A 24,341-nucleotide genomic window follows, 5' to 3' on the forward strand; every position below is an offset into this window, starting at 1 on the left:
GATCTCGCGGTCCGTGAGTTCGAGCCCCGCGTGAGGCTCTGGGCGGATGGCTCGGAGCCTGGAGCCTGTTTCCGATTCTGTGTCTCCCTCTCTCTCTGCCCCTCCCCCGTTCATGCTCTGTCTCTCTCTGTCTCAAAAATAAATAAAAACGTTGAAAAAAAATTAAAAAAAAAAAAAAATTAAAGTTTTCCGGAAGCTCCATCCAGTGACTTTGGTTACATTTTATTGGCTAAAACTGGGCTCATGGCTGTTCCTAACTGGGAAGATCTGGAATGGTGAATGTTTTAGGTTTCCAACTTCTCTGGTTGAGGAAGCAGGAGAAAAGAGGGTTGTGAAAGTATTTCCCACAGGGGCCAAGGTCGTTGGCTAACTTAAAAAATAAAATTAGTTTATCATTACTTAATATTACAGAAAGTGTTTTTCTATTATTACTTCTCACTTTGCAATAGTTATATGTAAATTAAGTGAACAAAAGATAAAAATTTTACAATGCAAATAAAGACAGGCAACCAGGATCTGTTTCTGATTTTAATGCAAGTATTAAGTGTTTCACATTCAAAAACTAGAATTCAGGATGTGTCTGAATGCCAGGGCTTCAAAATCAATACAATTCTGTAAAGTAAAAAAGTTAAACTATTAGAACAAAGCTGAAATTAGGAGCCTATATTCTTTAGTTAGTCTCTAAGAAGAATTTGCTTATCTATGGCAGAAACAAATCTGTATTTGTCAATGCTAGACTGCTAACCAGTACATTTAGCATACCTACATTGTTTGTCCTATCAGACTACAAAATTGGAAACTGGAACAAGTATGTTCAAGCTGTGTCCTTTTTTTTTTTTTTTAAACTGCTAAAAATACCTTGAGAAGGCCCATACCAAACTGTCTGTTTTTCTTTTCTCTATATACCTAAAGGCCTCTTACCTAATGGATTGAATTTGAACATACCGGTTAAGAAGGTTCATCATCAGTTATGACCTGATTCAAACTTGCTGGGATGGCACCAAATGGTAGATGGTATTAAAAGAAGCTGGAGGCAAGGGGTTTGGCCTTACTTCCTTGTAAGGTAATTAATTATTTTTTTTCTGCTGAACTCCCAGGTAAAACACCTGTTAGAGACCCAAGCATAGAATTGGAAAGAGCAAGTTACTATCTACAACATGCTTCTGACTTTAAGGTGCTATGAATTTCTACCTCAGGGTCGTATTAAAATGTAGATTCTGATAGTGGTGGCCAGAAGCTGGTGGATGATGGGAATGCAGAACGGTTTACAGTTTTCCAAGATGGAAAGCAGTCTGGAGATTGGTTGTACAACATTGTGAATATACTTAACATCACTGAACTGTATGTTTACAATTGGTTAAGATGGGTAAATTTTGTGTTAGATGTATTTTACCACAACTGAAAAAAAAATTATCTGACAGCCTTAAAAGGAGGAGCTGCTCAGTGGGTTCAGTTTTGTTGAATGGATTCCTGATCTTCTCAGGACTTTGCAGGATCTTTCCAGTGACCATGTGGAAGCCAGCATGCCTCCCCATCCCCACCAACATGCACAATATTTGATCAAGATGAGTGGAAGTAACCTTTGCTGTGTCAAGCATCATAAAAACAACAACAACAACAACAACGATTGAGTCCGTTGGTTTGGGTTGGGGCCTGAGATTCCCCATTTTCCCCAAGTTCTTAGGTGACACCATTGCTGCTGGTGAGTAGCAAGGTTCTCAGTAACTGGGCTACTGAGTTCTGGGAGCAACTGGAGATCTGTTGGTGTTCCATCTGACCTAAGTAGCTGCTCCAATCCAGTCCATTCTATGTGGCTTCCTCCATCAGTCTCAAAATGAGAAGTGTGCCTTTCACACACTGCATTTTACTATTTATTTCCAGGAATAAACTACAGTGGGACAAGTTAGAGAAATAAGCCGAAGATAGCATAGGAGAACTTAACATGCAAGTTTGTGCATAAAATCGCCATCTAGATCACTGCAGAGAATTAAAAAGTTTCTACTTTCTTCTTCAAAGGAAGAATTAAAGGAAATTTTAATGTGTCAAATTTTTAGGCTGGCTCTTCTGGCTCAGAAAACTTGTCAAATTCATACATGAAAAGCCTTCCTAAGCACAAATACTATAAAGTACTTTAAATGTATTCAAGATTTTTAATAATGATTCTCATGGTTTGGCAACATTTGGGTTGAAAGAGATCAAATTTTGTCCTGGCAGTTATGGTGGGTACTTGCTGAGTACACTGTTCAATGTTCTATCCCTTAAGCATGCCAATAGACTCTAGTTTTCTTTGGGAAAATATTAACATACAAGAAATCAGGAATTGTGTATAGCTAAAGAGGCTGCAAGCTCAAAAAGTCTGTTGAATAGAATCCTCACTATTGTTGATTCCCAAAACGTGAGGATGGAGCTGAGATCGTCATGGTTGCCTGAACTTCAGCTGTGGGCTAAAGCCCCTACAGAGGTGAGTGTCCAGCAGGTATTACTGTCTGATCCCTTAAAAACTTTGCTCTTAACCACTTTGAGCTATTGGCACTGTACCTTTGCTTCTGGTAAACACGGTCCAAATACCTCCAACAAAAGTCTCTCTTCTCTAACTGCTTTTTCAAAGTCTGCAAAAGATATCTTGCCATCGTTGTCATAATCCTAGAGAGGAAGATGAGTTCTTGATAAACGATAGAGTAGTTTTTAATTTCGCATGGAAAATAACTCTTTGCCAAGTAAAACTATTAGTTTACATTTCTGTGGGCACTACTTACATAAATCAAAAGGTACTTATTTATCAAGGCTACTTACTTTATTCCTGGAAGTCTGTTTAGAATACCTGTTATTAGAGGTTGAAAGTTTGTGTCCCTCTTGCCTCTAAATCCAATGTTAATGCCCCCAATGTGATGATTTGGGAGGTGTCTTTGGGAGGTAATTAGGTTTAGATGAGGTATTGAAGGTGGAGCCCCCGTGATATAATTAGCATCTCTGTAAGTAGAGACCAGAGCTCCCTCTCTCTGCCATGTGAGGACACATTGAGGTGGTGGCTGTCTGCAAGCAAGGAAGAGCACCCTCACTATGGAAGCAAATTGACTGGCACCTTGATCTTGGACTTCCCAGTCTCAGGATTTTTTTTAAAGATTTTATTTATTTTATTTCATTTTTAATATTTTTAAATTATTTTTGAGAGAAAGGCAGAGTGTGAATGGGTGAGGGGCGGAAAGAGAGGGAGACACAGGATCCGAAGCAGGCTCCAGGCTCTGAGCCATCAGCACAGAGTCCAGTGCGGGGCTTGAACTCACAAATCACGAGATCATGGCCTGAGCCGAAGTTGGACATTCAACTGACTGAGCCACTCAGGAAGACTTTATTTTTAAGTAATCTCTACTCCCAACAGGGGCTCGAACTTACAACCCTGAGATAAAGAGTCACACATTCCACCAACTGAGCCAGCCAGGCACTCCCCAGTCTCAGGATTTTGAGAAACAAATTCCTATTGTCTAAGTCACCCAGTCTGGTATTTTGTTATGGCAGTCCAAGCAGACTAAGACACCTGAGTTACCTTAAATATATAAAATATGGTCATGTCTCTGAAGGATTTATACTGTAACTGGGGAGTAAAACAAAAAGAGGACACATATTATAGTGCTACATTTGTGATAAAATCAGTGCCATAGGGCAAAGATTTTCAAACTTAATTTTTAGTAATAGAATTTGTTCCTCAAAGGACCTCTGACTTGAGAGCTCATCATGTAAAAAGGATAAAAGTGAAGTTACTCACTCAAGGAGCAAGGCACTGGGAGTCAGAGCAGTAACAGTTCAAGATGGACTAGAATCATAAGAAGATGCTTGCAGACTACTGGGAGGCCTTTAAGGATGATTGAGAGGACTTTTAGGTAGCTGAAGAGGTCTGGGGTGGAAATGCAGAAGAATGGCCCAAACTGAAGTCTGACAACATGAGGCGATGTAAGTCAGGAAGAAGACAGACCTGCCTGGCGTGGAGCATTAATGACAGGGACTGTGGGGGATTGAATCACGGGAGGGGCAGGGGACCATTGAGCCTGGAGCATGCTTTGAATCCTGTGTTTCCCTCTCTCTCTGCCCCTACCCCGCTCATGCACGCACACTCCTCTCTCTCTCTCTCAAAAATAAGTAAACATTAAAAAAAATTAAAGGGGTGTCTTGGTGTTTCAGTCAGTTAAGTGTCTGACATTGGCTCAGGTCATGATCTCATGGTTCATGGGTTCGAGCCCCCGCATCAGGTTCTGTGCTGACAGCTCAGAGCCTGGAGTCTGCTTCAGATTCTGTGTCTCCTTCTCTCTTTCTGCCCCTCCCCTGTGTTCATGTTCTGTCTCTCAAAAATAAATAAATGTTAAAAAAAATTTGTTTTTAATTAAACAAGAAAAGAGTGAATTTGGAATTGGGGAAAATACTGTCTCTCAAGAAGTCTACCCTCAGCCCTAGCAGTGGCTAGTGAGAGTAATTCCTAATCCCAAGAAGGCTCTGCACCATAAGGGTAGATGTGGAGCTTGAACCCACAAAACCCATGAGATCATGATCTGAGCTGAAACCAAGAGTCAGATGCTTAACTGACTGAGCCACCCAGGCGTCCCCAGTGAGAGTATTTCTGAAGGAAGAAGGTATGCTGGAGTCTGTGTTAGCTGAATCTAAGACTTGGCAGCCCCCATCATCTATTTCTTTCCTTATCTCCAGGGTAATGGAAGTGAGCTGGGTCCAGAATGCTCTAGAGTTAATAACTTTTCACTGGTATCCAGGATAGGGGCATAGTAAGAAAAGGAAAGAAATCACTATGTCCATAATAAAGTGGTACTTTTTGTTTCATTGAAAGAAGAATTCTGCACCCCATTTTCTATCATGATTTTGGGTAAAACTATTAGTATTTCTGTTTTCTCATCTGTAAAATAGAGATAGTAATTTCTACTGCATAGGGTTGTTTTGAGGGTAAAATGAGTTCCTATAATTAAAGTTCTATGAAGGCCCTTGGCATATAGTTAAGTACTTTATAAGGGACAGCTATTTTAATTATTATGTTATTTTGTTATAACGAATGTTTAGATGGATTGGAGGGCTAAGGTCATGCAGACAGACTAGAGTGGCATCCAATTTTACACAAACTGAATCTGCTGCACCACTCCCTCCCAACCCCCACATTGAGTAAAATATTTTAAAATAATACAGTTCATATTTTGTGTAGTGATTCATTTAATCATCCAGCCATTCCATAAGTATTTATTGAGCACCCACTATCATCCAGGCACTGTTGTAGGCAATGGATAGAGCAGAGAACAAAATCTGTCCTCATAAAGGTTACTTTCATTATAAAGGGAAATAAATAATTTCTTTGTCTTTAGCTTTCCCCAATATCTGCTTATAGGTTTTCATTCTTACCATTTTTTTCAGTGTTATATCTACCAACTCTTTTATTCCTTCATCATTCTCTTCTTCAGATGACTGTTGGTGTAGACTGTTCTTTAACATGTCAAATATCTCTTCTCGAGAAATGTAACCATCACCATTCAAATAGTAAACTTCAAAACAGACTGTCCAAAGCACAAGAAATGTAAAGACTTGGATAAGAACAGTTAAAATATCACTAGTCTTCTCCTTAAGTTATTTTAGTATATAGTTTTTAAAAAGATAAAAACAATTTATACAACCTACAATTATTGGTCTATGACAGATGAATTTTATTTTATTTTATTTTTTTTATTTTATTTTATTTTATTTTATTTTATTTTATTTTATTTTTCTTCAACGTTTATTTATTTTTGGGACAGAGAGAGACAGAGCATGAACGGGGGAGGGGCAGAGAGAGAGGGAGACACAGAATCGGAAACAGGCTCCAGGCTCCGAGCCATCAGCCCAGAGCCTGACGCGGGGCTCGAACTCACGGACCGCAAGATCGTGACCTGGCTGAAGTCGGACGCTTAACCGACTGCGCCACCCAGGCGCCCCTGACAGATGAATTTTAAAATAAAGCACCTTTTATACTTATTGGCACAAGATTAAATACTCCTTGGAATGTGGAATTTGAAATTGAGAGTTTAAAAATGTTATGAAACCTGAAACCATGAAACTGTTAGAAGAAATCATAGGAACAAGTTCCTTGACATGGGTCTTGGTGATGATTTCATGGCTATGACACCAAAAGCACAAGCAACAAAATAAAAACACAAGTGGGACCACATCAAACTAAAAAGCTTCTGCATAGTAAAAGAAACCATCATCAAAATGAAAAGACAACCTGTGAAATGGGAAAATAATATTTGCAAACAATATCAGATAAGGTGTTAATATCCAAAATATATAAGGAACTCCTACAACTCAATAGCAAAAAAGAAAAAAAAATTAAAAATAGGCAAAGGACCTGAATAGACATTTCTCCAAAGAAGATAAATGAAAAGCCAACAGCTATAGGAAAAGATGCTCAACATAACTAGTCATTAGGGAAATGCAAATTAAAACCACAATGAGATATCACCACATGCCTGCAAGAATGGCTATCATTAAAACAAACAAATAAACAAAAAATGCCAAAAATAAGATAACAAATGCTGGTGTGGATGTGTAGAAAAGGGAACACTTATTTGCTGTTGTTACGATTATAAATTGGTAGAGCCACTATGGAACATAGTATGGAGGATCCTCAAAATATTAAAAATAGAACTTCCATATAACCCAGCAATTCTATGTGTGGGAATATATCCAAAGGTAATGAAAACACTAACTCAAAAAGATATCTGCACCTCCATGTTCATAGCAGCATTATGTACAATAGCCAAGGTTTGGAAACAATCTAAGTTTCTATCAATGGATGAATAAATATAAATAAGAATATTACTCAGCCATAAAAAATGAGAAAATGCTATCATTTGCAATAACGTAGGTGAAACTTGAAGGCATTATGCTAAGGAAAATAATTGAGACAGGGAGTGACAAATACTCTATGACCTGCCTTATATGTGGAATCCCCAAAACAAAAACAAAACAAAACAAACAAGAAACCTGACAATAACAACAGACTCATAGAAAAAGAGATCAGACTTGTGGTGATCAAAGATGGGCAGTTGGAGGGAGGGGGAACTAGAGGAAGATGGCTAAAAGGCACAAACTTCCAGTTATGAGATAAATATGTACTAGGAAAGTAACATACAACATGAAGACCATAACTAACACTGATGTATGATATATAGAAAAGTTGTTAAGAGAGTGAATTCTAAGAGTTCTCATCACAAGGAGAAATATTTTTTTCCTTTATACTTTTCTTCTTATTGTATCTATATAAGAAGATGGATGTTAGCTGAACCTATTGTAATCATTTTGTAGTATATGTAGAACTGATCTGTATGCCTTAAATTCATAAAGTGATATATGTCAATTATTTCTCAATAAAACTAGAAAAATAAAAGAATTTGGGGGAAAAAAAGTAGTTGATAAAGATGCAGATTCCTGTTCACCTGTACCTAGATGGGAGAGGAAACAGTTACAGATTAGATATCAAGCGATCTTTGTAAGGAACAGATTTGATACTAAATCTTCATAATTAAAAAAAAACAAATAAGTGGGGATGCCTGGGTGGCTCGGTCAGTTAAGCTTCCGAGTTTGGCTCAGGTCATGATCTCAATGTTCATGACTTGCACACTCTGTCAAAAATAAATAAACATTTAAAAAAAAAACACACAAATAAACAGAACTTTTCCTGATATGGCACAAAATAAGAGTATGGATTCCTTGGTGGTAGTAGCTCAGAGAATGCTATTTTAAAACGTTCCCAAGGTAGGGGCGCCTGGGTGGCGCAGTCGGTTGAGCGTCCGACTTCAGCCAGGTCACGATCTCGCGGTCCGTGAGTTCGAGCCCCGCGTTGGGCTCTGGGCTGATGGCTCAGAGCCTGGAGCCTGTTTCCGATTCTGTGTCTCCCTCTCTCTGCCCCTCCCCCGTTCATGCTCTGTCTCTCTCTGTCCCAAAAATAAATAAACGTTGAAAAAAAAAATTTAAAAAAATAAAACGTTCCCAAGGTAAAACCGATGTAGCCAGTTGAAACCAGTCTTCAATCCACATTGGGGAATCAGTCTTATAGGTACTTTACATTGTAGCCTTAATTTAAAAAGCAGCTCCTTAAAGGGGTGCCTGGGTGGCTCAGTTGACTGAGTGTCTGAGTCATGGTTTATGCTCAGGATGATTCATGGTTTGTGGGTTCGAGCCCCGTGTTGGGTTCTGCACTGTCAACATGGAGCCTGCTGGGGATTCTCTCTCCCTCTCTCTGCCCCTCCATACTTCCATGCTGTCTCTCTCAAAATAAATAAACACTAAAAAAAAAGTGGCTCATTGGAAATTTACATACCTAAGATTTTTCTTTCTGTCTTGGCATTTATGAACTATGTTTTAATATACTACATTATCTACATTGGGGACTTCTTGTTTCTGTAATACTTTTTGTTGTTGTTCATGTATTTATTTTGAGAGACAGTTAGAACACAATTGGGGGAAGAGAGAGACTCCCAAGTGCGCTAACAGCAGAGCCCTATGTGGGGCTCAATCTCACCAACTGTGAGATCATAACCTGAGCTGAAATCAAGAGCCAGTCTCTTAACCGACTAAGCCACTCAAGGACCGCCCCCTGCCTTTTTTTTTTTTTTTTTTAAGTTGGAATACTTTAGGGACACTTAGGTGGCTAAGTGGGTTAAGAGTCTGACTCTGGATTTCAGCTCAGGTTGTGATCTCCCAGTTTGTGGGATCGAGCCCCACGTCAGACTCTGTTCTGACAGTGGGGAGCCTTCCTGGGATTCTCTCTCTCCTTCTCTCTCTGCCCCTCCCCTGCTCATGCTCTCTCTCTCTCAAAATAAATAAACTTAAAAAAATAATAAAGTTGGAATACTTTGAAATCAATGACGTTAATTTAGGTACTTGAAACTATTTATAAACAAACAATACCTTCTGTGTTCAGAGATAACCATCAATTCCAATTTGTAGATATTAATAGTCCTTTTCCTCTTCTCTGTCCCCACTGTTATTTCCTAGGTAACTTCAACAATCTAGGAAACTCTCCTGCCTCCATCCAATATTTCATTATTTATTATAGTTGATTCACAGCTGTCCTCTTAGGGAATGTTGGGGAGAGGAATGTTGCTCAGTAGACGATTCAACCTTAATAATACACATTCAGTTGACCTTAATACTACATGTCTCAACATCAGTTCTACCCATTCCACATGTTCATTCCTGTTGGTTAGCCTGCTCTTCCTTCTAGTTTCTTTCTGCTCAAGATTTACAAGAATTAACTGAAATGCTAGTTATTCTGTGGAAGTGTCTTCTGATCCACCAGATCCACTAGAAAGCACTTTCTCATCACTCCCATATAGTATTTTGAAAATACATAGATTTTGAAGTAATCATGTTATATTATGGTTATTGGTTTATATGTATTATGTGACCCAGAACTGAGCATCTCCTGTAGAATGACACAAATAAAAAACAATAACTGTATAGACTTCAAAAAAAAATGTGATGAAGCTGCAATAAAAGAGATCTCTTTTTACTTTTAAATTTGCTTTTTTTTTAAAGTTTATTTATTTATTTTGAGAGAGAGCTAGGGAGGGGCAGAGAGAGGGAGAGACAATCCCAAGCAGGTTCCACACTGTCAGTGAGGAGCCCGATGCGGGGCTCAAACCTGTGAACTGTGAGGTAATGACCTGAGCTGAAACCAAGAGTCAGACACTTAACCAAATGAGCCAGCCAGGTGCCCCAATAATTTCTTTTTAAGTAAACTCTATACCCAACATGGGGCTAGAACTCACAACCCAGAGATCAAGAATCGCGTGCTCTACTGACTGAGCCAGCCAGGTACCCCTAGAAGTAAATATTTTTTTTAAACCTTTGGTCATGCAATACGTATATACACATGTGTACACATACGTGTGTGTATATCTCATTATTATTCTCTTACAAAAAGTACAAAAACTAAGTACAAACTTCAGCATATCACAGGCAAAGAACATTTTTCAGTATATCTGTGTAGTGAGTCCATCATCTCCTTGGAAGTCTGCCCATCTGCACTACCCAAAATGACCACTCTCTCCCTGAAGAGGGACTTCTGTGACTTCTATACATTCATTCATGCCACAGATGACCTTACTCAGGTCCTGAGAATATAGTAATGAAGGAGCTCTTCTGGAGTTCGCAATCTAGTTAAATGTTTTAGCAAAAGCAATAGAATCAATATAAAATTCCAGAGTATCAGATTAGCTGTGTCTTTTTGTTGAGTTTCTTCAATCTATAGCATACATGTGATGTGGAGAACAAAGGCAAAAAAAAAAAATTAAATTTCCTGACAACTCGTAGTGCATGGACAAGTCCTTGAGATAGGCAGAGTGACCTTCCTTTAGGAACTCAACTGCCTCTATGTCGATACTTTGCTATGGGCAAAAGGCAGTCTTAACATCAACCCAACCTCCAGTAGTCTCCTTTAATAAATAAAAATTTCTTTGGTAACCAGTTCCTTTTTCTCTACCCCCACCCCCGCCAAGTTGTATGTTAGTAAACAGTGGGCATATGACCCACTGGTATACATCTGAAGGGTCGGATGACTAAGGTTTTATTAGACAGTAGTAAATGACTTTTTCCTAACAGCCCCTCAAGGGTCTGGAAACCTTGCTTCCAAATTCCTTGGAGACTTATGCTATCCCTAACCCCCTCCAAACTTGAAAGTATATAATCAGCCACTGCCACAACCCCAGTGCAGCTCTTTCTCCCCACAGGTCCTGTCCCCTGCTTTAATAAAACCACCTTCTTGCACCAGAGGTGTCTCAAGAATTCTTGCTTGACTGTTCACTCAGAACCCCACCATTTCCTCATCACATGCAGCTCAACCCTATGAGAAGTGGCATTTTTCCCAAATTAACATATCTTGAAATATATATGAAACAGTTTTAGGAAGTAGAATTAGAGGAGGAAAATTCATTGACAGCATGATGCTATTCAATCACATACAGCTGTATTCAGTGTCACAGCCATTTTCACCATGTATTAGTATTACCATAAGAATTTACATCCATGAAAACTTAGCTTTTCACTTCTTGGTGAGACTTCTGTATAAGAGTACTGCAACAACCTTAAGTAGCAACTATATTTCAATGTTAGCCTGTGAAAAATTAAACTGGAGAAAGTTAAGGAAAAAAAAACCCCACATAATGTTGAATGTCAATTTTACCTCAAAAAAAAAAAAAAAAAAAGAAAGAAAAAAAATTAAAAGAAAAAACACAAAACAAAAAATTGTAAATGCCAAAGAAAGTTGGTGATTTTTTTTAATGTTGCTATCATTTTTTAAAATGTGTGTTTAAGAGGCACCTGGGTGGCTCAGTCAGTTAAGCCTCTGACTTTGGCACAGGTCATAATGTCAATGATTCGTGGTTTCAAGCCCCATATAGGGATCTGTGCTGACAGCTCAGAGCCTGGAGCCTGCTTCAGATTCTGTGTCTCCCTCTCTCTCTGCCCCTCTTCCGCTCGCACTGTCTCTCAAAAGTAAATAAATACCTAAAATTTTTAAAAATAAATAAGTAAAATGTGTGTTTAACTTTAGGGATCTTTTCAACATTCCAAATCCAAATTTAAGTGGAAGAACAAGGGATAAAGATTTGTTTATTTATTCAGAATTCTGCAGTCTTTTCCTAAGCAATTTGACACTTTAAGCAATTGTTCCCTAGAAAACTGTCATTACAGCTCAGAGCCTGGAGCCTGCTTCATATTCTGTGTCTCCCTCTCTCTCTGCCCCTCCCCCGTTCATGCTCTGTCTCTCCCTGTCTCAAAAATAAATAAAACGTTAAAAAAAAAATTAAAAAAAAAACCCGTCATTTAAAATTGTTCCTATTCTTGGGGCGCCTGGGTGGCTCACTTGGTTAAGCATCCAACTCTTGGTTTTGGCTCAGGTCATGATCTGATGGTTTGTGTGTTCAGGCCCCATGTTGGGCTCTGTGCTGACAGTGCGGAGACTGCTTGGGATTCTCTCTCTCCCTTTCTCTCTGCTCCTCCTGCACTCTCTCTTTCTCTCTCTCTAAATAAATAAATAAACTTAAAAAAATTGTTCCTATTCTCATTCCTGGGTTCCTCACCCCAAAACCTGGACCCAGAGGTATAAAACATAGAAAATACACATCACAACAATGGTATAGGCGAGGTGAGGCCAGAGCTATTCACTTCTAGGCAAAATTGTGAATGGGAAGATTTTTGTCTTTGGAATTACTAACATATCTTTCCTGTAGGAAATTCTCTCTGTAACCATTCTCCCTGTGGGCATTCTCTGTCCTCAATCTCTTTTCCTCTCTTCACTGATCTACACAAATTTTAACACTAGAATATTGGCGGTTAATGTGTATTTCATTTTGTTTTGTGTCAATCCCTCACATTTATTTTCTTTGTTCAAGAGATGAGGAATGTCTTCACTGTGACTTATGCACTGCCCGATATCAAGGCGCATTTCCTGCTGAGCCCAGAGCCAGCCTGGGAAACCCGGAGTTGGCACAAGCCCTGACATTGCCTTGCTCGTCTTCGCCTGGGACTTGACCCAAAGACCCATCCTGGTGACATTTAGGCATTACAGAACCAGTGAGGGAAGTGTAGGTCTAAAGGAGGGACTCTCCCAAGAAACAGACCACCCATTTCATTTGTTTTGATTTTTTTTAAAGCTGTCACAAACTATTTTTGAAAGGTTGCTATAGAGAACATTGATTTTATATTTTTAAAAATTGTTTAAGCATTCACTAAATACAAAATTGACACTGTATATTACTAAGTCAGTAATCACATACAGAAATCTTACACTTCAGCTTTTCTTCAAAAGTCCCTCGAAGAAACACTGATAATCCTTTAACCCACTCTTTCACATTTATGCAGTTATCGTGGTCTTTGTCAAACACAAAAAATACTGAAAGAAAAAGACCATAGAAGTATATTGTAATTTAAAGCTATTTTATAATTCAAATATATAAACCTTCTTCCCAAATTGAGAGGAAAAAAAGGTTTTGGCCATCTTTAAGAGTCAAAATTATTGGAAATGTATGTGTGTGTGTGTGTGTATAATTTGTCATTACAAAAATGTTTGCCACATATTAATTATGAACACCATATACATCGCCATCTCAGCTTGGCCCATTTCCATTTCTTAAGCCTCTTACCCCTGTTCATTAGCATATCGTCAGTCATTCCAAATACGCTGTGCAGGATCGCTCGAAAAGCATTACGATCTAGTCCAAGGTTATTAAGTCTTACATTAGCTCTTTCCACCAAGCTGTGAAAAAGTCTTATGAGACATTCTACTTCACTTTTTTTGACTGTAAAATAAAAATACAAATAAGTACAACTTATACTTACTCAATGAGTACTCCAATTAAAAATATTTTACTAAGCAGCTATTTTTTCCTATGATGCTAGATGCTCTAAGTGATTAAAAAAAGAATGACATCACTTGTTACTTAAGGGCTTATGCAATTAAGGTGGGTGTCACCAGAAGACTAGTAAGACGCTATGTAAATGAAAAATTATGTAACATAATGCTCACACTACAGACATGTGAAGAAAGAGAAATCAGTGCGGGAAAGAGGAGTTAGGTCATTTTCATGGGAGTAGACTTTGAACAGAGACTTGGAAGGATACATTGTATTTATACAGGAAGGAATGTGTTGGGGGTGGTAAAATGGAGAATTCCAGGGAGCGATAATATGGGTAAAGGAAAGAGGTAGAATTGTGGTTGAAGTTGAACATGCTTTATTGGGAGCACAGCAAGTTAGGAAGAAGTGAAAAAACAGGATTGAAGAGGACGGGCTGATGGCAGAGGGCCTTGAATGCCTAGTCAGAAAATTAACATTTACAGTTGACTTTTGAACCACATAGGTTTGAACTGTGGGTCTACTTAAATGCAATAAAAAATAAATATAGCGCAGTACTGTAAATGTATTTTTCTTATGATTTTCTTAAAAGTTTAGCTTACTTTAAGAATACAGTATATAATATATAAAACATACAAAATAGGTTGATTGTTTATGTTATCAGTAAGGTCAGCAGTAGGCTATTGGTAGGTAAGCTTTTGGGGAGTCAAAAGTTATATATGGATTTTCAACTGTATTGCAGGGGCTGGTGCTTATATCCTACACTTTGTTCAAGGGTCAACTACATTTTACTGGAGCAGTGTTTCTAATGGACCATCCAGGACCATTTGAATGAGAGAAATCCACAGCCTCTCCTTTGTTTGTTCAAAAGCAGATTCCCAAGCCTTACTTGACTTACCAAGTCCGAATCACGAACATCAGACCCAGGAATTAGCTTTTAAAAAACAAGACCTCAGTTGACTCTTCTAGGCCCTGAGGGTTGAAAAAGTGGGAGGGAGCTTGAGATGTTGCAGAAAATCAGTGGGACTTGGTGACTAATTTTCAAACAGAAATGTTCAATATTCACACACTTGGATTTCAGTCCAGACTTAGGAAAGGGTATTTTTAAAGAAGTGCAGGGTGATTTTAATGCATTGATCAGGACTGAGAATTAAGGGATTCGATTTAGCAGGCTACACAGTGTAACTATAAGCTCAGAAATATGACAAAAAGCTCATTTTTACCCATCCAATAAGAATTTATATTGAAGGCCTCCTGTGAACCAGGCAGTGAATACACCAGGGTTTCTGCCCACAAAGTTGTTACACTTTGGCTAAGAGATAAGAAAAAAAAAAAAAAGTGCAAGCACTATGATTGATGGTGTTTGGCGGTGACCCAAAGGAAGGAATAATCAACTGGGGAGGTAGCAGGGAATTAACAAAGGTCCCAAGGAGGAGGGGTCACTTGCCAGAGGAGGCAGCTTGAAGGTATGTTCTGAGAGCTAGCTGCAGATGGTTGGTATGGCCACATGGCAGACTAGACTTTACAATGGGGAGTTTCTGAAAAATTTTGGCTGGCAAGTTAACATCATATTTGCACTTGAGGGTCACTTCGGCAGTAGATTCTCAAAACCACATTATGAATGATGAGTCCACATGTGACATGGTTGTGTCTTCCCCAAAACAATTTTAACAGTCTATGCCATCCCATATGCTCTTTCTACAAAGACTTTGATACTCCTCTGAGATGGGATCTGTCTCCTTCACTTGAAACAGGGAGGGCATTTTCAGACATTTCAACCAGTAGAGCTCAGTGGAAATGAGGCAATGTGAACTTTTCAAGGCTAGGTCACAGAAGGGGTTGCAGCTGCTCTGAGGACAAAAACTTGGAAAGAATTCTCATAAAAAATACAGAGAAAGAGGAAGCTCAGGTGTGGATGTGCTGTATGAAGTGTAGAGTATGTTAATGTTTGCCTGAAAGTCATCCTGCTTAAATCTGATGGGAGAATTATCGGGAGTGCAAATGTTAGCACCAACAATAGTTTCCTCCTTGAGAAAAGGGAGGTTTTAAGAGTCAGATGCTGCTCTGAGCCAAATATTAACAAGTCATCCAACACAGCTATCAAGGATTTTAGGCACAATCTTCAGCAGGTAGTAATTTTTTCTGAGTTTTATCCATGTAAGCTCACATTTCATTACAGCTAAAGACCTTACTCATGCGGTCCAGGAACCGTTGTAAATGATATTTGAGAGATCTTGGGTAATGAGAATTGTGAGGTGCTAGGCACTGGCTCATGTTATTTAACTTTATTTTGGGATAACTTTAGATTTACACAAGAGAAGCAATGATGATAGAGTTCCCAATCTTCACTGTTTCTCCATTAAAACTTTACAGAACCGTGGTACAATTATCAAAATGAATACACTAACATCGGCACATTATTAACATAGAGATCTTACCACTTTTCCACTAATGCTCTTTTTTTGATTCCAGAATCCAAGCCAGGATACATTTGGCTGGCATGTCTCCTCCAATTTATGATAGTTTTTAGTCTTTCATGACTTTTTTTTTTAAAGTTTTAATTTATTTTGAGAGGGGTATGAGCAGGGGAGGAAAAAAGAATCCCAAGCAGACTCCATGCTGAGCATGGACAAGGGCTCAATCCCACAAACCATGACGTTATGACCGGAGCTGAAATCAAGAGTTGGATGCTTAACCTGAGCCACCCAGAGGGCCCAACCTTGACTTTTCATTTTGCATAATATTCCTCAATTTGGGTTTGTCTTTTTTTTTTTTTTTTTTTTTTGCATAATAAGCTGTGGTTAGGGGTTTGGGGGTGAATTCTAGAGATAAATTGCTGTTCTTCTCACATGTCGGGGGACACATACAAGGTTAACTGCTGAGAACTTTGATCATTTGATTACGCTGGTCTACAGGGTTCTCCACTGTAGTTGCTATTTATCCTTTCCACAATCTATTCTTTGGAAGCCAATCTTTTAGGGAAAATGTAATTCCACTTCTTGGGAAGGAGTATCTATACTATTACTTGGAATTTTCATGAAAGCAAGAGGTCTTTTTTCCCCTATTTACTGAATTATTTATGTCAGGGTGTGTGCAAGGGAGGGGGGCGGGTCACATACACTTATTTTATAACAATCCTGTCATCTTACTCAAATTGTTCCAGTTTTGGTCCTTGGGAGCTTTCAAGTTGGCTCTTGTATGTTTCACATCACACAACCCCATTGGCTTTTTCACTTCTTTGCTTTCTGGCACTACTTGCCAGGCCAATCTTATATTTTCCCTGTGTGAGGTAACAGAAAATATATATATATTGGTCTCTGTCCCTGGTTCCTGGCACATAGCTCCCAAAACTCTTGGGATTTCCTAAATGATGTGAGCAGCACGAGTATCTTTTGTTCAATTTTGTCATTGACCCTGGCCCCCAACACAAAGCTCCTAAATCCCTTAGAACATCAGGGGTGATAGGAATCTTTTGTTCTAAGGAGACGACTACCGGTGGCTCCTGGCTGGGAGCTAGTCACCAAAAAGACTTGATTAAAAGTCCATGATTAAAAGCTTGGAACTTTCAGCTGTATCCCCCATTGTGCAGAGGGGCTGGATATTGAGTTAATGACCTATGGTGCCTATGTGATGAAAACTCCATGAAGACCTCCAAAGTGTTCAGGGAGCTTCTGGGATGGTGAACATATGAAGGTCCTGGAAAGGGAATGGAAGCTCCATGCCCCTTCCTACATACCTTGCCCTGTGCATCTCTGCTGTCTGCTCCTGATTGTATCCTTGTATTTTAAAAACTGTATCCTTCTATAATAAATCAGTAATCTATTAAGTAAACAATTTTCCTCAGTTCTATGAGCTGCTCTAGCAAATTAATTGGGCCTCCAATTTATAGCCAGTTAGTCTGAAATGCAGGTAACAACCTGGACTTGTGATGGGCATCTGAAGTGGGAGACAGTCTTGTGGCATTGAACTCAACGTACAGGATCTGATGCCATCTCAGGTAGTGTCAGAACTGAGAAATTGTAGGGTACCCGGCCGATGTCACAGAAAATTGCTTGCTTGAAAAAACCACACAGTTGGAGACTGGAAGTGTCAAGAAGTGTAGCAGAGTAGTGTCAGTAAAAGAGAAACAAGGCATAGCATAGGTTTTCCTTTACACTCTGTGTGGCTATTTCTTCAAGGAATCCTGGTTGTTTTTATTGGAGACTGGTATTTAAACACCAAGGATTATGCACTGGGTGTGCTTATTACTACTGGGAGATGAATATTTCTAAGCCCAATACATAACCAGGAGCTGGGATGGGTACAGTGGAATATTTCTAAGCCCTCTCAGCAGACAAAGCTGGAAAATATGTATGTATACTTACCTATATATGCATACATATTGGCCCATGTTATGTGTGACAAATGAAGTGAAAGCCAAATATTGGACCACTGGGTCTATAGGTGGTCCTGGGCTAGGTCCCAGAAGAGATGATCAATTGTATTTTTTACCTCACGAACACTCAGGGCTCATGAGTTCATAAGGGCTAATCATACTAGATTTAACTTATTTCCTCCTTCTAGTAGGAGTGGATCAGAGAAATGCAGTTCACAAAGTATCTGGATTTTAGGGGAGCCTGGGTGGCTCAGTTGGTTAAGCACGTGACTCTTAATTTCAGCTCAGGTCATGATGTCACGGTTTGTGAGATCATGCTTCCTGTTGGGCTCTGTACAGAGCCTGCTTGGGATTCTGTCTGTCCCTCCCCCATTCTCTTTCAAAATAAATAAAAAAAAAATTTTTTTTTAAATGTTCGTTTATTTTTGAGAGAGAGAGACAGAGTGTGAGTGGGGGAGGAGCAGAGAGAGAGGGAGACACGGAATCTGAAGGGGGCTCCAGGCTCTGAGCTGTCAGCACAGAGCCCGATGCGGGGCTCAAACTCACGAACAGTGAGATCATGACCTGAGCTGAAGTCGGATGCTTACCGACTGAGCCACCCAGGCGCCCCAATAAATAAATACATATTAAAAAAAACCCACAAAATATTTGCATTTTAGGAAGGCATATAACAAAAATCTCTTACTCTTATGTCAATTATCTACTCAGTATCCAGTAGTGCCAAGCACAATGGTAGGCTCTCACATAAATGTTTGCTAAGTAAATGATAACTCCTTGTACACAAATGAGGTAAAGGAATATACTGGATGAGACAGGATCCGAAGTAAGCTCTAGATGCCAAAATAATCACTTGAATCAAACAACATGAAATTATTAGAAAGTTTTAAAATTGTTCACTGAGCTTTAAAAAAATTTCTTAGTCTATATTGTAAAAATTACGGCTGAACAATATGTGTGAAAAAGACTGGGTCAATTCCTAACTCACTATTAATCAAGCTGTGACTGCAATTAGGTTGACAGAACTGAAATTTCACCTGGGAGAGACTAGGGATTCATCAGGAAACCCTACACTTCAGTGTATCCAAGAATAAATGGAGTGAACAATCTGGATGATTGGCTCCACTCGCAGAGATATTTAAATGTGCCTAGGGTGGTATCCAGGAATCTACATTTTCAGTAAGCATCTTTAGGCGATTCTGATGCTGGAGATACTCCTACCGTACTATGAATAAGAGGTATACAGCCAAGATCAACTACAGAACTTGCGGGCCCAATGCAAAGAAAACATGGGTCCCTCATTGAAAACATTAAGTGTTAGTGGAACATTAAACTAAGCGTGGGGCCCCATGACAATGCATAGGTTGCACACACATGAAGCCATTTACTATGCCCTGAGGTAATGATCTGCCACTGCCACTAAAGATCTAAAAAACTCTACTTAATTTTAATTTACATTTAAATAGCCACACACATACTTTTTAAAAAATGGGGTGCCTGGCTGGCTCAGTCGGTAGACCATGGGACAACTCTTCATCTCAGGGTCACGAGTTCAAGCCCCACTTTAGGTGTAGAGGTTACTTAAAAAAAATTTTAAGTAAATAAATAGCCACACATTGCTAGTGGTTACTATACTGGTTAATACAGCTCTACGATGTTTTATATTCTAGAGCTGTATGAAAAAAAATCAACAGCTGCTTGGTAAGGTAATGAATTTTCTTCGTGAGGTCACTGGAAATAGTGGAGGATCAGAGTCACACAATCTAGTAGTTTGGACTCAAGAAGCCATGTGGCACATGTAGGCCTAGTAAATTATGAAGCCTCCCTCTTAAGAAACTTTAAAGCAAAGCCCAAGAAAAGCCATCTCAACTTTCTGGCACATGACAACTAAAACTATCTATGTACACCAAGAGAAATAGTAAGACGATCTCTTTTGCCTTTTTAAGTAAACTCTACCCCCAGTGTGGGGCTCGAACTCATGACCCTGAGATCAAGTCACATATTCCACCAACTGAGCCATGCAGCCACCCCAAGACAATCTCTTCCTGAGAATGGAAGGCCAAGGTGGTACTATTTGTTAGCTCTCCCCAGTCCTACCCATTGAGAAGCAAATTCTAGGTGCACCTGGCTGGCTGGCTGAGTCAGTACAACATATAACTCTTGATCTCGGGGTTGTGAGTTTGAGCCCCATGTTGGGTGTACAAACTAAAAACAAAATCTCAAAACAACAAAAAAAACACCCAAGTTCCAGTCATGAGAGGCCAGTCTGGTTTTTCAACTCAAGGACCCAAGAACTGAGCTGAATTCAACAATTTTTATTTTGCATTCACTATGGGAGAGTACTATACAGAATGACTGTGAGAAGTCTAGAATGCTTATTAGCTGCATCGAGAAATGAAGATGAAATGCAGGTTCTGGCATCAGACTTACCTGGGTTCTAGCTCTGCCTCCACCAGAAAAGTTCACTGTCATTTTAGACAATCTGAGACTTGGTTTCCTCATCTGAAAATGTGGAAAATTTCACCTACCTCATTGGGTTTTTTTCCTGAGACTTGAAGATGAAGATAAACCATTAAGCATACCATTTCCCCAATGAAGAGCTTAATAAACATGAGTTAATAATCTCAGTATAAAATAGTAATCTGGTTACACTGAACTTTTGATCCTAATTTAGTGTCAAAATTCTGCAAAAGGAATGCAACTCATTCCTCTTTTGAAAGATACTGTTCAGTATCTTCTTTGTAGGAGACTGTATGGGAAGCGGGCCCGATCTAGTATTACATATTCTTTACTTATATTACCTATACTTTCAGAGAATTGTTTTCAAATAACAAATTATGGTATTAAACACACATTTGGGTAGCAGGCTAAAAGTAGTTTCATTTGGATGGGGAGAGGAGTTAGATTTTTAAAGTATGCAAAATTTCCTTTTGAATGTTTAAAACTCAGGTTAAGAAAACAGCAAATAGGGGCACCTGAGTGGCTCAGTCGGTTAAGTGTCCAACTCCAGGTTTTGGCTCAGGTCATGAGCTCATGGCTTCGTGGGTTCAAGCCCCGCATTGGGTTCTGTGCTGGCAGCGCGGGGCCTGGTTGGGATTCTCTCTCTCTCCTCCCACTCGGCTGTCCCTCTCTCAAAATAAACTTAAAATTAAAAATAGGGGCACCTGAGTGGCTCAGTCGGTTGAGCGTCCGACTTCAGCTCAGGTCATGATCTCAGTTTGTGGAGTCGAGCCCCGCATCAGGCTATGTGGTGACTGCTTGCTCAGAGCCTGGAGCCTACTTCAGATTCTGTGTCTCCTTCTCTCTCTGCCCCTCCCCCGCTCACGCTTTGTCTGTTTCTCAAAAATAAATAAATGTAAAAAAAAAATTAAAAAACAAACAAAAAAAAACAGAGGCATCTGGGCGGCTCAGTTGGTTAAGTGTCCAACTACAGCTCAGATCATGATCTCACAGTTCATGGGTTCGAGCCCCATGTCAGGCTCTACGCTAACAGCTGGGAGCCTGGTGCCTGCTTCAGATTCTGTCTCTCCCTTTCTCTCTGCCCTCCCCCCACTCACATTCTCTCAAAAATAAACATTAAAGGGGCACCTGGGTGGCTTAAGCCCTGCGTCGGGCTCTGTGCTGACAGCTCAGAACCTGGAGCCTGCTTTGGAGTCTATGTCTTCCTCTCTCTCTCAAAAATAATAAAACATAAAAATAAATCTTTAAAAATAAACATTAAAAATGTTTAAAAAATTAAAAAGAAAGCAAACCAATCTCCAAAAAATAAAAGAAAAAGAAAACGGCGAATAACAGTAGATATTACATTCAACTTTGGTTAAATCTGCTAGATGGATTTTAAGGGTTGAAGAACAGCAAGACTGCAAAAACAGGCCCTAGAAGTGCTTGAGGATCATTTAAAATATAACTGGAATGAGAGAAAACTGAATTAAGTCTACCAACGAGATTCTTAGGGTGGTACTACTGAGACCTACTGAGACCACACAAGGAAAAATGGAAGTGCCCAACGAGGCTGTACTAGTGTCTGAAATAAAAGTCATTTCCTCAAAGTCTAAAGACATTGTCAAAATGGATCTCAGTCAGGATTGCTTGTTGTCATGCCCGTGAGACAAGATACATAAGATTACTTTTTAAGGTCTGTCAGGGCAAGGATTCCCCCCTCCCCCAATATGTTACATTAATTTTAATAAACATTTGCTATGTGCAAAGTACCATGCTTATTTCTTCAGCAACTAAAATATCTTCTATAGCTCTATCAATCCTCTGCCTCTATGGGTTTTGTGCCAGAGAACTCAGGGAATTGGTCAAGGTAAACCTTTAGAGTTTGAGATCTCTTATTAAATTTCAGACTGTTAACAGAACGAGTCCTTGGTTGGCAGATAATCCTTTAGTACAAATGTCACATAAGTTCTCAAATTCTTCTTTCCACATACACAAATATATTTTAGGAACCTGATTAAAATATTCTCAGTGTAGTGCAGGGATCTTGTAAATTCACTTGTAATCTATTTTTTTAAATGGCCAAAACATTAGACAGAAATTAGAGGAACTCTATTTTGGGTGTTACAAAGAACCTGTTAATGTCCAATGTATCTATCAATGTTTCTATTTGATTGAATAAAGATGTTCAGGCAGTGCTGGACGTCTGGTTAGTACTCACAGTTCTTGACAGTATTACTAATGGATACCACCAGTTTCTTCAGAGTCTTCTGGTCCATGTCAAGTGTTGCTTCAACACAATGTAGAGTTCTCAAATAGCCTAGTTCCAAGCCTACATGTCTTGGATTGTCACTGATTCCACAGTTCATTACTCTATACCAACAGAATGTGACGGCAGCAACATTCCAGCAACCACAGAAGGTTCTCAAGTGATTGCAAAAATATGCAACAACGGTTGTTAGCACTCAAAACAAATGCAATGATTCCATGAATGTTATTGTTATCTGAAATATTACAGCAATTCCTACATTTATCTTTTCTTTAGGGCTAAACACCACTTAAAGTGGTACTTGATATTATTGTCATTTATATTTCCTCAGCACAAACTGTATGGTTGAAAATGTTTCCTTCCTAACTGAACACACAACTAAATAAAATTATAAGGATCTTATTTTTAAGTGTACATATTTTTCTAGGCTATAAATAGCTCCTTCAAAGATTACATAACCTCCTTTAAAAAACTTTAAGCATCTTCTCGTAAGACAGACTTCAATCTGGGAGCTCCTAGAAAAATGTAAAACCCCACTAGTACCCCTCCAACATATCTGACTGACTGGTAAGAAAGCATGGCGTGACTATGCCAAAGCTGGCCAAAATAACAACTGTTCTAACTCTACTGTCAAATCCTAATACAGGGAACAAACGTTTCCTAGTCTGTTTACTGGCTTTCACTATAGTAAGGCAAGAAAATGTACCAGAATGAATTTTAGAATTTCGAATACAATATTCTTACAAACTTTAAATAAAATATAAAGTAAATTTTAAAATAAGGCAAATGTAGGGTGCCTGGCTGGCTCGACTGGAGGAGCGTGCAATTCTTGATCTTGAGGTCATGAGTTTGAGCCCTATGTTGGGTATAGAGATTACAAAAAAAAAATTAAAACAAATTATAAAAAAGTAAAATAATGCAAATACAACTGGAACACAAAAGCTCTCCCAAAACTTTTCTTTAGGAAATACTGTGTTCACTGAATTAAGTTGAAAACTGGCAATGTTTTAAAAGTGTGAAACTTGTCACTTAAGTCTGAAGAATAACTGTTCTCAGTTTCTCCAAGGCTAGTCTATTATTCTCTATGAAATGAAAGCAAATGAGGCAATAGACTTTTAGCACACCTTGACTGGAGGAATATGAACCTATATTCTGGATAAAGTCAACTCAGAACAATCTTACGGTATTTAAAATAAAACACCTAAATATACTAAAGGCAACCAAATGAATCCAAAACAATCAGACAGAGAAGTACTGGTATAAATTCAATTTTTCGATTCAGACACTCATCAATTTTGTTGCAGTTACCTTGGCATCATTATCCAGATAACATGCCCTGTGTTTATAAAACTGGTATAAAAGTATTCAAGAAAAAGGGTGGTTTGGTGGAAGGAAGAAGTAAGAAATGTTAGGGACTTGCACATAACATTACTCTATCAAATTTTCTTCCCATAGCTTATTAGAAAGAAGACTATTAAGGCTACCATCACAGAAGCAATGAAAAAGGTGTTTCGCAGACAGTCAACACAGCCTGGAAAGAACAGTTTTTTTGCCAGGTCACCTTATTCCTCAGTCTAATAACCGTTGCTTTCTAATTTGATATAATCATCACATTCTGGACCAGTGTGCTCATACCAAAACTGATCACCAAATAAACTGATAAACTTATCTTTTAGCATTTTCTTGAACAACGATTCTAAGAAACTTCCTTTCAGATAAAAAAATGTTCCTCAAAACTTATTGTGTACTCAAGAGCATAAACATATCTTTTATTTATTTCTTTAAGTTTATTTATTTGAGAGAGAGAGGGCAGAAAGAGAAGGGAGAGAGAGAATCCCAAGCAGGCTCTGTGCTGTCAGCACAGAGCCTAACATGGGTCTCA

General features: G+C 38.9%; 1 protein-coding gene across 1 annotated transcript; it reads right to left on the reverse strand.

The window, feature by feature from the left end:
* Positions 1-440: 440 nt before the first annotated feature.
* On the reverse strand, positions 441-23,229 carry LOC124524286 (EF-hand calcium-binding domain-containing protein 1-like). Its single transcript, XM_047096464.1, has 6 exons — positions 22,412-23,229; positions 13,170-13,325; positions 12,815-12,919; positions 5,392-5,543; positions 2,539-2,643; positions 441-612 (listed from the first exon to the last, which is right to left on the reverse strand). Exons 1-6 carry the CDS (start codon positions 22,557-22,559, stop codon positions 556-558), a joined length of 723 nt encoding a protein of 240 aa, XP_046952420.1. The 5' UTR covers positions 22,560-23,229; the 3' UTR covers positions 441-555.
* Positions 23,230-24,341: the final 1,112 nt, after the last annotated feature.

This window comes from Lynx rufus, unplaced genomic scaffold, assembly GCF_022079265.1.
Source record: "Lynx rufus isolate CCGP_SWC_20201006 ecotype Redwood Valley unplaced genomic scaffold, mLynRuf1.p SCAF_4, whole genome shotgun sequence".
Classification (NCBI taxonomy): Eukaryota; Metazoa; Chordata; class Mammalia; order Carnivora; family Felidae; genus Lynx; species Lynx rufus.

What these genes read in the sequence shown, in the direction of transcription:
- LOC124524286 (XM_047096464.1), bottom strand. Translation starts at nt 22,559, where the DNA reads ATGAACTGTGGAATCAGTGACAATCCAAGACATGTAGGCTTGGAACTA. An exon ending in TAGTAATACTGTCAAGAACT is followed by an intron (nt 13,326 to 22,411) that starts GTGAGTACTAAC and finishes TTTATTTTACAG; the next exon opens with TCAAAAAAAGTGAAGTAGAA. An exon ending in CGTGTTTACCAGAAGCAAAG is followed by an intron (nt 613 to 2,538) that starts GTACAGTGCCAA and finishes TTTACTTTACAG; the next exon opens with AATTGTATTGATTTTGAAGC.